The sequence below is a fragment of the Bufo gargarizans genome, chromosome 2 (genome assembly GCF_014858855.1).
Source record: "Bufo gargarizans isolate SCDJY-AF-19 chromosome 2, ASM1485885v1, whole genome shotgun sequence".
Taxonomy (NCBI): domain Eukaryota; kingdom Metazoa; phylum Chordata; class Amphibia; order Anura; family Bufonidae; genus Bufo; species Bufo gargarizans.
Window position 1 is genome coordinate 515832213 of NC_058081.1, and position 15418 is coordinate 515847630.

The 15418-nt window shown below is 48.2% G+C and overlaps 1 protein-coding gene across 3 annotated transcripts in view; it reads left to right on the forward strand.

Annotated features, from left to right (window-relative positions):
- Positions 1-483: 483 nt before the first annotated feature.
- Positions 484-15418, forward strand: part of TRIM24 (tripartite motif containing 24) — a 96831-nt gene continuing 81896 nt past the window's right edge. For all 3 annotated transcript variants that reach the window (XM_044281316.1, XM_044281318.1, XM_044281317.1), the window contains exon 1: positions 484-1058. In XM_044281316.1, coding sequence (XP_044137251.1) covers positions 734-1058 — 325 coding nt within the window. In that variant the 5' untranslated portion in view covers positions 484-733. The remainder of the gene's footprint in view (positions 1059-15418) is intronic.

Below are 15418 nucleotides of genomic sequence, written 5' to 3' on the forward strand. Positions count from 1 at the left end.
TGTTCTTCCAGCCGAACGGCTTCTGGACCCGCTGCCGGCCCTCTAATAATCATTATCACTCTTAATTTATAAAGCGGACATATCACGTAGTGTTGTTAGAGCCGAGACCTGAATACATATATCTACTGTTCCTATGGATTCTAAACATAAGCTTATTTACATGTCGGTGGTAGGTTTATTATTAGTAGGTCAATTACATAATAATGAGATGTAGATTAGCCACTTCCTCAGCCTGGGGACAGCACTTTGTGACCTGGTTTAGGAGATCACTTGTCTCCTCTCTGCCTTTTGCCTTTGTTCTGTGCCCAGAAGCGACACAAAGCCTTAGCATCCTCATCTACATTCCAGGCAGGACCGGCGCTTAATATTTATAAGCAAGCCCCGCCCACCTCATGGATTATTCATCACACATTTCCTATTGGATAAAGGAATGGGGCGTGTCCTTAGAGCCCGCTCGCTTGTCAGAGGGGGGGAAAATACAGTTTGGACGATACCAAGCAGCGGCCGGGGGATCTGGAGAGTTGAGGTCGGCGCGACCATCTTGTTGTTCCAGTCATTTCGCTCGGACCCAGCTGCAGTTGCATTGGTAACGGCCGCAGGGAGGCGTGACTGGATAGGGCGCTCAGTCTGCGTCGGGCGGCCGTGCCTGTCGGATGTCAGCGGACCGTGAGGTGGTTAGAGCAGTTACAGCAGAGCGGGCGGTGAGGCCCAGGAAACTCCGAAGACTCTGAGAATGGAGGGGGCCGCGGCCTCGTCTCAACCGGTACCTCCGCCGACTCCGGAGAATGAGGCGGAAAGCAGGCCGGGACCGGAGGAGAGGAGCGGGGAGAGGGCCGCGCTCAGCCTGCTGGAGACGTGCGGCGTGTGTCGGTCAAATATCCAGAGCCGGAGCCCTCGTCTGCTGCCATGTCTGCACTCCATGTGTCTGCGCTGCCTGCCGGCTCCCAGCCGCTACATCAGCCTGCCTGCGGCGGCGGGCCCTCAACCAGGCGGCCCCAGCGCCCCCCACCCGGGGCCCCCTGCACCTAGCAACACTGGCTCCAGCACCACTGTCCAGGGTGAGTACAGAGCATGGGGCGCCATATCCTGTGCTCCCCCATTACTGCACCCACTGCCTTCCCTGTGCTCCATAAGCATGCTCTCACCCCAATATCTATCACCCCGGTGACCCCCCCCCCCCCATGCTTCTGGTTGCTGGCACCCTGTAATCTGTGACTGAGGCCAAACCCCGAATTTATTTGTTACTAGTCACCCTGAACCCCAATATCTGCCCCTGCTACATGGCTATTGGGGTTCTCCAGATGTCTGTTTTTCCAAAATCACAAAATTGTTGCCCTGTACGTCCTGCATCATTCCGTAATGCATCAAATGTGGGTCACGCCTGAACCGTGCTAGGGTGTGCGGTTACTAGGCCGTGTGACCCCACAACTGGGCAGGGTGAGTAGTCCGTCTCAAAACGGACCTTGTACCAAGAATGTGGGTGACCTTAATAGTAAAAATAGCTCCTGTGAACCCCAATATATCTTACATCATTTCCACTGCTGTCTAAACTGTTGAACACAGAGTCCTGAATGACTGGAGAGCCAGGATTGATGTACGCTGCTACTGACCCCCCTATTCCTGTCTCCCCAATAGTATTACACAATAACTTCCAGATCCCCCGCACCCCTGTGTATTCAGCGCGGGATCTGACGAGTCCGTCGTGTGATTTTACTGAATGTAAATCAAGTCATGAAGATATTAGATTTCTGCACTTATTGTAAAGTTCTGTAACTTTCTGCTATGGTTTCAGTCTGTTGTTTTCATGATTTCTGCTTGCAGTCAGCGAATGGAAATATCCTTGTTTACATGGCCTGTCCTGATCTAGTCGGCCTCCTTCGACCACACGCTTGCCACCTATTCAGTGGATAGGAGCTCATTTGTTAGGGACAATCAGGTTTTCACGGCCATTTTGCACTAGTGTGTGTCCATTTTCTGCCCATCCATCCATTTTTTAGCATCCGTTGGTCATTTGTTTTACATCAGTGCCCCTTAGTATATAGAAGAGGGCCCATGGAATATAAAAGAGGGTGCCCCTGGTATATTAAAGGGGGGTGTCCGGGTTCAGAGCTGAACCCGGACATACCCAGGCAGCCACCCTGACAAGAGCATCGGAGCATTTTGTGCTCCGATGCTCTCCTTTGCCCTGCGCTGAATCGCGCAGGTCAAAGGCATTTTGTGGAGTTCTGGTTATGTACCGGGCTCTCCTTAGGGCTGCCAGGCGGAGGCTTCTGCGCAGCAAGGAGCCCGGTGACATCACCGGCACTGATGGCCGGGCTTTAGAGCTGCTCTAGCCTGTAAAGTGGCTAGGGCAGCGCTAAAGCCCGCCCATCAGATCCGGTGATGTCACCGAACACACTGCTGGGTGGAAGCCTCCGCCTGGCAGTGTGTTTTAGAAAATAAGAGCCCTGGCACAATTCTGCGCAAGGCATCGGAACCCCTTTTAAGAGGCTCCCCCCACAATGCCACCTGTAGATATAATGCATGTCCCAACCGATGGTAGTGCTGAGAGAGAGATATTATAATTAATATATATATATTTTTATTTTATTTTTTCTCGCACACACACGCTTGCCCCGCACTGGTGGCAGCAGGACGTTACTCTTCCAGAGTAGTGACGTCATATGTCCATGGTAGGAGCATCCGGTCCTGCTGCCTCCAGTGCGGAGTAAGTGTTCCTGGAGAATTTATTTTTCATAGTGTACTGGTTTTTAACCCCTTAGTGACCACTAATGCGCCTTTTTACTGATGTAAACAAATGGGGTTTAAGACAGGTAGCTGGTGTTAATCAAAGAGTATGGGGCATTAAAAACTATAACTTGTCCTGCAAAAAAAGAAGTCCTCCTAAAGGTATATTGATGAAAAAAGTTAAAGCTCTTGGAATGCAATTTTGAAAAAAATGTGCGTTGTCCCTAAGGGGTTAATGGCTGTTAGGCAAGCGGACTTCAGTCACTGGATTTCAGTGGCGTCGATCTGGACATCAAAACAACCGAAAATAGGACATGTCTGTTAGGCCTCATGCACACGGCCGTGTTCCGCGGCTGAGAGCGTACCGTGGATACCCGGCCGGGATTCCTCCTGACAGCATGGGTGCACGGCGTCATTGGTTGCTATGACGCCGTGCGCTTCATGCAGCCGCTGCTGTACAGTAATTTCCACGGTCCGCTCTCGGCCGCGGAACACGGCTGTGTGCACGAGGCCTTATTCACTGGCTGTTAAAAAAATAAACCAAAACTAGCCATCTGAATAGATTGCAGTGGATGTGAACGAGGCCTTACTGGAGCACCCCTTTAATCCAGTTTAGGGTCCATTCACACGTCCGCAATTCTGTTCTGCATTTTGCAGAACGGAATTGCGGACCCATTCATTTCTATGGGGCTTTTCAATGTGTTGTCTGGATCTGCACTTCCGGGTGGTCCGCAATTCAGTTTCTGAAAAAATAGACCATGTCCTATGCTTGTCGGGAATTGCTGACAAGATTAGGCATTTTCTATTAAGTGCCGGCGATGTGTGGTCCACAAAATACGGAACGCCCGTCGCTGTTGTCCGTGTTTTGTGGATCCGCAAAACACACATGGACGTGTGAATGGACCCTTACTCTTGCTTGAAGTGAAACGGTCCCTCAACCGGGTGGGCAGGGCCTGGTCTGGATGTAGATACCTTCTACGATGATGAGAACTTGCATTTGTTCATGTGGTAATGATGGCCAGAACACCAGGGACCACCAGAGCTCTGAAGATATGATCTTTGATAGGTTGCCACTTACCCTTTTGGCATAAGGAGAGGATGCGTATCTTACTATGTCACCCCTATGGATTAGGGATGCTCAACCTGCGGCCCTGCAGCTGTTGTAAAACTACAGCTTCCCACCATGTCTTGCTGTAGGTTGCCTGGGCATGCTGGGAGTTGTAGTTTTGCAACAGCTGGTGAGCCGCAGGTTGAGCATTGTGATTGGGGACCACACATAGATATAAGTTAAGTTTCGATCACCAGCTCTTGGTGCTGTCTTTTCATTATGGACCAAGCCCCTCTCCGGGAAGTTCCTGTCAGGGAGTCTGTGTTTCAGCTGTCAGGTGACCCTAGAGCAGTGATGGCGAACCTATGGCACGGGTGCCAGAGGCGGCACTCAGAGCCCTCTCTGTGGGCACCCGCGCCTTGGAAAAAGTCTATGGTGTACCAATATGCTTTAGACTTTTCCTACCATTCATCAGCACAGGACGCACTATGAACAGCACAGGCAGCGCACTGAATGTAGGCTATTATAGCTAAATGATAAAGTACATGGAAGATATACTATATTGGTATTCAGGTTAAATTGCCGTATTGGCACTTTGCAATAAATAAGTGGGTATTTGGTTGCAGTTTGGGCACTCGGTCTCTAAAAGGTTCACCATCACTGCCCTAGAGGTTAAAGGGCATCAGCAGATTTGTACCTATGACACTGGCAGACTGGTTACATGTGCACTTGGCAGCTGAAGGCCTCTGTGTTGGTCCCCTGTTCATATGTGCCCGCATTGCTGGGAAAAATCAAGTTGTAATATATGCAAATGAGCTTCTGGATGCAACGGGGGAGTTACTGTTACACCTAGAGACTTGGTCTCTCTGCTATTCCCACGCCATCTACAACTTTATTGACCGGACCAGGCAGTTTAAACGTGATCACGCCCGGCCCTGACTTCTCCTAATTTGGGTCAGTTGACTTTCAACTTTTGTCATTTTCTGTATTTCTACTTCAGAAGGGCTTTTTGTAACTTGGATTCTTTGTCCAGGTAGCGTCTTCCCCACCGCCATGTGACGGATTGTGTGCGCTGGCGCCTTTTTAGGCTAGTTTCACACTAGCGTTCGGCTGTCCACTCGTGAGCTCCGTTTGAAGGGGCTCACGAGCGGACCCGAACGCTTCCGTCCAGCCCTGATGCAGTCTGAATGGATGCGGATCCGCTAAGACTGCATCAGTCTGGCGGCGTTCAGCCTCCGCTCAGCAGGCGGACACCTGAACGCTGCTTGCAGCGTTCGGGTGTCCGCCTGGCCGTGCGGAAGCAAGCGGATCCGTCCAGACTTACAATGTAAGTCAATGGGGACGGATCCGTTTGAAGATGCCACAATATGGCTCAATCTTCAAGCGGATCCGTCCCCCATTGACTTTCAATGTAAAAGTCTGGACGGATCCGCTCAGGCTAATTTCACACTTAGCTTTTTTTTGCTAATATAATGCAGACGGATCCGTTCTGAACGGAGCCTCCGTCTGCATTATTATGATCGGATCCGTTCAGAACGGATCCGATCGAACGCTAGTGTGAAAGTAGCCTTACAACCAATATTTATTTTTGATGAGTTTTATGCCACTTATCTCTCAGCTCATTCCTTGAACTTTGGGCACGTTATCTATGGCCAGGTTGTGCCGCAGCAGGACACCTTCACCTTAACTGCTAGTGGTAAATATGCAGCATGTGGTATACGCCCCAGCTGCCGGTGGAGCCACTGTGTATGTAACATTTCTTATCCTGTACTGATCCTGAGTTATATATCCTATTATACCTCAGAGCTGCACTCACTATTCTGCCGGTGGAGTCTCACTATTCTGTGTTACATTCATTGCATTACTTATTCTGTATTGATCCTGAGGTACATCCTGTATTATACTCCAGAGCTGCACTCACTATTCTGCTGGTTCTATTGGACACAACATATATTTTTTGTTAGTTCGTTTTCTTGTGATCTGTATGCGAAACCGTTCACCTCAATCGGGCCGCAAAAAAATGGAAATGACTCCCATGTGCATTCTGTGTCCGCATGTCTGTTCCGCAAAAAATAGCACCTGTCCTATTATTGTCTGCATTATGGACAAGGATAGGACAGTTCTATTAGGGGCCGTTCCACAAAATGCAGAATGCTCACGGTCCATAGCTGTGTTTTGCGGAGCCGCAATTTGCAGACTGCTGTGTGAGCCCTAACTTCGACATGTCATAACAGGCTAGCTGAGCTCCTATAGTCTTTGCGTTGGCACCATTTCGTGCCAGTGGCACACCATTGCTTATGGGGGTGGCCAAGCTTTTAAGATTGCATTAGGTTATTAGCACACATCATTGTTGTCTCACAGACAAATATTTAGGATGAGTCCACATCTGCATTGGAGGCTCCAAAAAGACTGTATGGGAGTCCAGTAAAAAACCTATTCTGAACGGGATCTGAATGGACTCTGTGGTCTGTTCAGCTCCATTCAGATCAGTTTTGTGCCCTGTCCGACACTTTAGTTATTCCTGGAACGGAGTAAAAACAAAGGAAAACCTGTGGTGTGAAAGTCTGTCTGTGTTAATGGCCGCATGTTGTGGCGGCAAACCCACATTAAAACCACGCTGTGTGGTAACGCGCTCGAGGCATAGGAGTCGGAGTGTTAGGCAGGCTGTCAGCCATTGGTTAGTGCTGCTAAACCTGTACAATTACGTTTCTTAAAAAGGGGTTGTCCGCCTTTTTTATTTTTTTTTATTTTATTTGATGATCTATCCTCGAGATAGGGGGCCACAGCACTGGTACGAGCGCTGCCTTCTCTTCACTGTTTACCTCCTTGCTTCTGCTGTTGTGACGGCGAGCCGGTAAACGCTGAAGGGAAGGCTTTGCTCATACCCGTTCTACGGTCCCTTCAAAACGCTGATCGGCAGGGGAGCCAGGAGTTGGCCCCCGCTGGTCTGATATTGAAGACCCCTTTAACATATATTACCCCCTATCTTCATGAAATCATTGCAGTTTAGGGAAGGCAATAGTTAGATTTACAGTTAACCGATAGAGAAAGCTTAGAGAGTTGTCAGGGTGTCGTATTTAAATGCTATTCCTCATTGATGTGAATCACCCCAGTCTTCATCACATCGTTCCCAATCTTCTACAGTAATATCGTATTAAACCTGGTGCCGACGGTGTGACTGATGTACTGTGTGGCGTCAGGTATGTGACTGTTGCTCAGTGTGTGGTCACAGCTACTCGGCCGCTATCCTCCACTCTAAGTGACAATTCTCTTTCAAAAAATGTTTACTGTCCATCATATTACATACTGTACAAACCTATAACTGCTCTCTTCATGATCTAGCGTATGTAGTCGTGGCTGTGGAAGAATCTGTATATACAGTACCAGTCAGACGTTTGGACCTTTTCACTCCGTTGTTTTCCATTTCTTCTTCTTCTTTTTTCTTACATTTTGTAGATTCCTAATGAAGATTTGAAAATTTAGAATTAAGTACTCAACACTAAGTGTTAACCAAACCAAAATTTCTTATATTGTAGGTTCTTCAAAGTGACCCCCTTTTGCTTTTGAAAGCTTTCCACATTTTTGCCATTCTCTCTATCTGCTTCATGAGGTAGTCACTTGGAATGGTTTTCTTGTAGGCAATTATTTCTTCATTCTGCGGTCCAGCTCTGTATACACACCTATATCGGTCACTGATAGCACCCCCCCACCCCCGTGTACAACTGATATCAGAAAGAGCAGAGATATAACTGCATAAATTACACGTTTTACAGAATCTTTTCCAGCATACTGCGGCATCTTCTCCGGCCAAAATTCCGGAACGATTGCTGGATCCGCCATTAATTTCCATTGCAATGTATTAATTCCGGATCCAGTACTAAGTGTTCAGGAAATTGCCGCATTGACGGATCCAGTATTCCGGTCTGTGCATGTGCACACCTTTAAAAATGTGAAAAAAAGAAATACTGGATCCATTTTTCCAGATGTCACCACATAGACGGATACGGTATTTCAATGCGTTTGTTAGCCTGGATTTGGCCTGACACATGGCCTGCAGATTGCACTGCGTTCTGTGGTGACAGGTCCTCTTTTAAGTGTGCCTTGAATTTTGGTGGACGTGGTGTGTGGGAAAAAAAAAATCTCATATTTTCACTCATAAGACCAAAGCACGGATTTCCACTGATCTAATGTCCTCAGTAGTGGCTGCTTTGCAGCTATTCGACACAAAAGACCTGATTTTTGCAGTCTCCTGAACAGTTGATGTTGAAATGTCTGGTACTTGATCTTAATTTGCGGTTCCTGAGGCTGGTAACTGGTAATGAACGTATCCTCTGCAGCAGAGGTAATGCTAGGTCTTCCTTTACTTTCATGAGAACCAATTTCATCAGAGTTTGATGGGTTTTCATGATGTAATTCTAGGATACCTGCAAAGCTCTGGAAATTTTCCAGACTGACTGACTGACCTTCACATCTTAGGCTACTTTCACACTAGCGTTTTTTGCGGATCCGTCATGGATCTACAAAAATGCTTCCGTTACAATAATACAACCACATGCATCCATCATGAACGGATCTGGTTGTATTATGTCTTCTAAAGCCATGACGGATCCGTCATGAACGCCATTGAAAGTGAATGGAGGACAGATCCGTTTTCTGTTGTCAGAGAAAACTGATCCATCCCCATTGACTTACGTTGTGTACCAGGACAGATCCGTCTTGCTCCGAACCACATCGCGGACAGAAAAACACTGCTTTCAGCGTTATTTTGTCCGCGATGGGAGCTTGTGTGTGGGGGGGGGGGGGGGGCCCACAAGGAGGCATTATGCTGTGTGGGGGGGGGGGGGGGGGGGCCCACAAGGAGGCATTATGCTGTGTGGGGGGGGGGGGGGGGCCCCACAAGGAGGCATTATGCTGTGTGGGGGGGGGGGGGGCCCCACAAGGAGGCATTATGCTGTGTGGGGGGGGGGGGGCCCACAAGGAGGCATTATGCTGTGTGGGGGGGGGGGCCCCACAAGGAGGCATTATGCTGTGTGGGGGGGGGGGGGGCCCACAAGGAGGCATTATGCTGTGTGGGGGGGGGGGGGGGCCCACAAGGAGGCATTATGCTGTGTGGGGGGGGGGGGCCCGCAAGGAGGCATTATGCTGTGGGGGGGGGGGGGCCCGCAAGGAGGCATTATGCTGTGGGGGGGGGCCCGCAAGGAGGCATTATGTCCCACACCATGTAATGAGGCCCAGGCACACTGATTTAGAAATTAATGCAGATGTGGAAATGTGTTCACGTCATTGCACAGTCCGTGACCTGGTGCAGGTGGCCGCGATGATAGTAGCCTGAGGGCTATGAGGCTGATTGGTGGGGAAGGGAGCCAAGGGTGGAAGCGGGCATGAAAATACCACAGTAATTGAGAAATTATGATATTGCCATATAGTGTTTTTTTTTAAATACTGCTATATATCGTATATACCGGTAAATCGACCAATATACTCCCCCTTGGTTCTTAAAAAGATTAACTACATACAACAGAGTCCAAGCGGTCATTTATTCAACAATAAAATAAAGCCATAATGTATAATAATAAGTATACCCCACAAATCGAAAGCTTGTAGAATAGAGACTGCCTTGCGGTTCGCCCGGCGGTTGTTTCGTGGCAAACTTTACACCTTCACTGAACGGGTGAACATATAGCCATATTCTTTTACATTGTGAAGAACTTTGACCCATGACACATCCATCACGTGGTACAGGACAGCCAATTGAGACATGGACATACCCCCTACCTTTTATAAATAAACCTGATCTGGGCTCCATTTTACATTCAGTCTTTTGTCAGTGTAGGAAGATGGTTGCTGTGTGGCGCAGGGACCGACTGTTAGGAACACCAAATGCTAGCTATTAGGACCACAAAAGTTCTTTTCAGGACTGGTATAGGTGTGACTTACTGAGGGGTGTAATATACTTATAATATTCTTTCTAACCTGGAAAGCGTATTGTGCAGCAGTTGTGTGCGGTTCTGCTGCGATACTGCAGCTACACAGAGTGCCAAACGCCATTGGAACAAATAATTTCTACTGGTGCGATATACCAGTTGCCCCCCCAAAAACTAATGGGGCAGGGGTGTGATATACCTTCTTCCACAAATACTGCTCTTCTATAGGGACTTTGCCTGTGATTTTTAAAATGACCCTGTGACAGAGGAAGAGGCAGGGCTCCAGATGGCGACCAAAATGGTCGCCAATGCGACTTAGAATTTACAATTGGCGACAAGACTTTTTAGTCTTGTCGCCATTTGCGACTAGCCCCTCCGCGGCAGCTCTGCAGTAGAACAGCGGCGGGCACAGGAGATGATAAATTCTCTGCCCCGTTCTTCTCAGTCGGCTCGGTCACAGCACACAACAGCAGAGACGCTGGCAGCAGGGAGGGGAGGGGCTCGGGAGGAGTGTAATCTGATCCTAGAGTGGAAGCTGCTTCTGCCAGCCCCTCCCCGCCCACCAACCAATCAGAGCTGAGGCAAGGCAAGCACTAGCATCTCTGAGTCACTGACAAGTACAGGGAGAAAGAATCGAATGAGTCGCAGGTGAAAAGAACTAAAGATCCGACTTAGTGACTCATTCGATTCTTTCTTAGACTCCCTGTACAGTGTGGCCCCCCAACACCCCAGTATAAGAAACATTGGTGGCATAGTGTGGCCCCCCAACACCCCAGTATAAGAAACATTGGTGGCACAGTGTGCCTCCCCCCCCAGTATAAGAAACATTGGTGGCACAGTGTGCCCCCCCCCCCAGTATAAGAAACATTGGTGGCACAGTGTGCCCCCCCCCAACACCCCAGTATAAGAAACATTGGTGGCACAGTGTGCCCCCCCCCCAACACCCCAGTATAAGAAACATTGGTGGCACAGTGGGAAGTGCCAATGAAGGTTAAAAAATTAACTCGCCTCCTCCAGTTGATCGCGTAGCTGCCGGTCTCCTGTTCTTTCTTCAGGACCTGTGGTGACGTCACTGAGCTCATCACATGGCCCATTACCATGGTGATGAATCATGTGATGAGCACAGTGATGTCACCACAGGTCCTGAAGAAAGAACAGGAGAGGATCAATTGGAGGAGGTGAGTTAATATATATATATATATATATATATAATTTTTTAACCCTCATTGGCACTGCCCACTGCGCCACCAATGTTCATTATATTGAGGGGGGGCACACTGCACCACCAATGTTTATTATACTGGGGGGGGTGTACACTGCGCCACCAATGTTTATTATATTGAGGGGGGCACACTGCGCCCCCCTATGTTTATTATACTGGGGTGTTGGGGGGGGTGCGCACTGCGCCACCAATGTTTATCATACTGGGGTGATGGGGGGGCGCACTGCGCCACCAATGTTAATTATATTGACCTTCTACTATGCATTCTGTATTAACCACCTCCGGACCGCCTAACGCACATGTGCGTTCCGGAGGTGGCAGCCCTGCGCTCAACGACGCATATACGCGTCATCTCGCGAGGGCCGGGATTTCCTGTGAACGCGCGCACACAGGAACGGAAGGTAAGCGAGTGGATCTCCAGCCTGCCAGCGGCGATCGCTCGCTGGCAGGCTGGAGATCCGAATTTTTTAACCCCTAACAGGTATATTAGACGCTGTTTTCATAACAGCGTCTAATATACCTCCTACCTGGTCCTCTGGTGGTCCCTTTTGTTAGGATCGACCACCAGAGGACTCAGGTAGGTCAGTACAGTCCCACCAAACACCACACTACACTACACTACACCCCCCCCCCCCCCCCCCCGGTCACTTATTAACCCCTTATAAACCCCTGATCACCCCATATAAACTCCCTGATCACCCCCCTGTCATTGATCACCGCCCTGTCAGGCTCCGTTCAGACGTCCGTATGATTTTTACGGATCCACGGATACATGGATCGGATCCGCAAAAAGCATACGGACGTCTGAATGGAGCCTTACAGGGGGGTGATCAATGACAGGCGGGTGATCACCCATATACACTCCCTGATCACCCCCTGTCATTGATCACCCCCGTCATTGATCACCACCCTGTAAGGCACCATTCAGATGTCCGCATGATTTTTACGGATCCATGGATACATGGATCGGATCCGCAAAACACATGCGGACATCTGAATGGAGCCTTACAGGGGGTGATCAATGACAGGCGGGTGATCACCCATATACACTCCCTGATCACCCCCCTGTCATTGATAACCCCCCTGTAAGGCTCCATTCAGACGTCCGCATGCGTTTTATGGATCCGTAAAAAATCATGCGGATGTCTGAATGGAGCCTTACAGGGGGGGTGATCAGTGACAGGGGGGTGATTACCCTGATCACCCCCTGTCATTGATAACCCCCCTGTAAGGCTCCATTCAGACGTCCGCATGCGTTTTGTGGATCCGATCCATGTATCCATGGATCCGTAAAAAATCATGCGGATGTCTGAATGGAGCCTTACAGGGGGGGTGATCAGTGACAGGGGGGGTGATCACCCTGATTACCCTGATCACCCCCTGTCATTGATAACCCCCCTGTAAGGCTCCATTCAGACGTCCGCATGCGTTCTGTGGATCCGATCCATGTATCCATGGATCCGTAAAAAATCATGCGGATGTCTGAATGGAGCCTTACAGGGGGGGGTGATCAGTGACAGGGGGGTGATCACCCTGATTACCCTGATCACCCCCTGTCATTGATAACCCCCCTGTAAGGCTCCATTCAGACGTCCGCATGCGTTCTGTGGATCCGATCCATGTATCCATGGATCCGTAAAAAATCATGCGGATGTCTGAATGGAGCCTTACAGGGGGGGTGATCAGTGACAGGGGGGTGATCACCCTGATTACCCTGATCACCCCCTGTCATTGATAACCCCCCTGTAAGGCTCCATTCAGACGTCCGCATGCGTTCTGTGGATCCGATCCATGTATCCATGGATCTGTAAAAAATCATGCGGATGTCTGAATGGAGCCTTACAGGGGGGGTGATCAGTGACAGGGGGGGTGATCACCCTGATTACCCTGATCACCCCCTGTCATTGATAACCCCCCTGTAAGGCTCCATTCAGACGTCCGCATGCGTTCTGTGGATCCGATCCATGTATCCATGGATCCGTAAAAAATCATGCGGATGTCTGAATGGAGCCTTACAGGGGGGGTGGTCAATGACAGGGGGGTGATCAGGGAGTCTATATGGGTGATCACCCCCCTGTCATTGATCACCCCCCTGTCATTGATCACCCCCCTGTCATTGATCACTCCCCCCCTGGTAAGGCTCCATTCAGCCATTTTTTTGGGCACAAGTTAGCGGAAATTTTTTGTTTTTGTTTTTTCTTACAAAGTCTCATATTCCACTAACTTGTGTCAAAAAATAAAATCTCACATGGACGCACCATACCCCTCACGGAATCCAAATGCGTAAACATTTTTAGACATTTATATTCCAGACTTCTTCTCACGCTTTAGGGCCCCTAAAAAGCCAGGGCAGTATAAATACCCCACATGTGACCCCATTTCGGAAAGAAGACACCCCAAGGTATTCCGTGAGGGGCATATTGAGTCCATGAAAGATTGAAATTTTTGACCTAAGTTAGCGGAAAGTGAGACTTTGTGAGAAAAAAAACAAAAAAAAATCAATATCCGCTAACTTATGCAAAAAAAAAAAAAATTCTAGGAACTCGCCAGGCCCCTCATTGAATACCTTGGGGTGTCTTCTTTCCAAAGTGGGGTCACATGTGGGGTATTTATACTGCCCTGGCTTTTTAGGGGCCCGAAAGTGTGAGAAGAAGTCTGGGATCCAAATGTCTAAAAATGCCCTCCTAAAAGGAATTTGGGCCCCTTTGCGCATCTAGGCTGCAAAAAAGTGTCACACATGTGGTATCGCCGTACTCAGGAGAAGTTGGGGAATGTGTTTTGGGGTGTCATTTTACATATACCCATGCTGGGTGAGAAAAATATCTTGGTCAAATGCCAACTTTGTATAAAAAAATGGGAAAAGTTGTCTTTTGCCAAGATATTTCTCTCACCCAGCATGGGTATATGTAAAATGACACCCCAAAACACATTCCCCAACTTCTCCTGAGTACGGCGATACCAGATGTGTGACACTTTTTTGCAGCCAAGGTGGGCAAAGGGGCACCTTTCGGATTTCGCAGGCCATTTTTTACACATTTTGATTTCAAGGTACTTCTTACACATTTGGGCCCCTAAATTGCCAGGGCAGTATAACTACGCCACAAGTGACCCCATTTTGGAAAGAAGACACCCCAAGGTATTCCGTGGGGGGCATGGCGAGTTCCTAGAATTTTTTATTTTTTGTCACAATTTAGCGGAAAATTATGATTTTTCTTTTTTTTTCTTTTTTCCTTATAAAGTCTCATATTCCACTAACTTGCGACAAAAAATTAAAAATTCTAGGAACTCGCCATGCCCCTCACGGAATACCTTGGGGTGTCTTCTTTCCAAAATGTGGTCACTTGTGGGGTAGTTATACTGCCCTGGCAATTTAGGGGCCCAAATGTGTGAGAAGAACTTTGCAATCAAAATGTGTAAAAAATGCCCTGCAAAATCCGAAAGGTGCACTTTGGATTATGTGCCCCTTTGCCCACCTTGGCAGCAAAAAAGTGTGACACATCTGGTATCGCCGTACTCAGGAGAAGTTGGGCAATGTGTTTTGGGGTGTCATTTTACATATACCCATGCTGGGTGAGAAAAATATCTTGGTCAAATGCCAACTTTGTATAAAAAAATGGGAAAAGTTGTCTTTTGCCAAGATATTTCTCTCACCCAGCATGGGTATATGTAAAATGACAGCCCAAAACACATTCCCCAACTTCTCCTGAGTACGGCAATACCACATGTGTGACACTTTTTTGATGCCAAGGTGGGCAAAGGGGCACATATTCCAAAGTGCACCTTTCAGATTTTGCAGGCCATTTTTTACACATTTTGATTGCAAGGTACTTCTCACACATTTGGGCCCCTAAATTGCCAGGGCAGTATAACTACGCCACAAGTGACCCCATTTTGGAAAGAAGACACCCCAAGGTATTCCGTGAGGGGCATGGCGAGTTCCTAGAATTTTTTATTTTTTGTCGCAAGTTAGTGGAATATGAGACTTTGTAAGGAAAAAAGAGAAAAAAAAAAAATCATCATTTTCCGCTAACTTGTGACAAAAAATAAAAAATTCTAGGAACTCGCCATGCCCCTCACGGAATACCTTGGGGTGTCTTCTTTCCAAAATGGGGTCACTTGTGGCGTAGTTATACTGCCCTGGCAATTTAGGGGCCCAAATGTGTGAGAAGTACCTTGCAATCAAAATGTGTAAAAAATGGCCTGCAAAATCTGAAAGGTGCACTTTGGAATATGTGCCCCTTTGCCCACCTTGGCATCAAAAAAGTGTCACACATGTGGTATTGCCGTACTCAGGAGAAGTTGGGGAATGTGTTTTGGGCTGTCATTTTACATATACCCATGCTGGGTGAGAGAAATATCTTGGCAAAAGACAACTTTTCCCATTTTTTTATACAAAGTTGGCATTTGACCAAGATATTTTTCTCACCCAGCATGGGTATATGTAAAATGACACCCCAAAACACATTGCCCAACTTCTCCTGAGTACGGCGATACCAG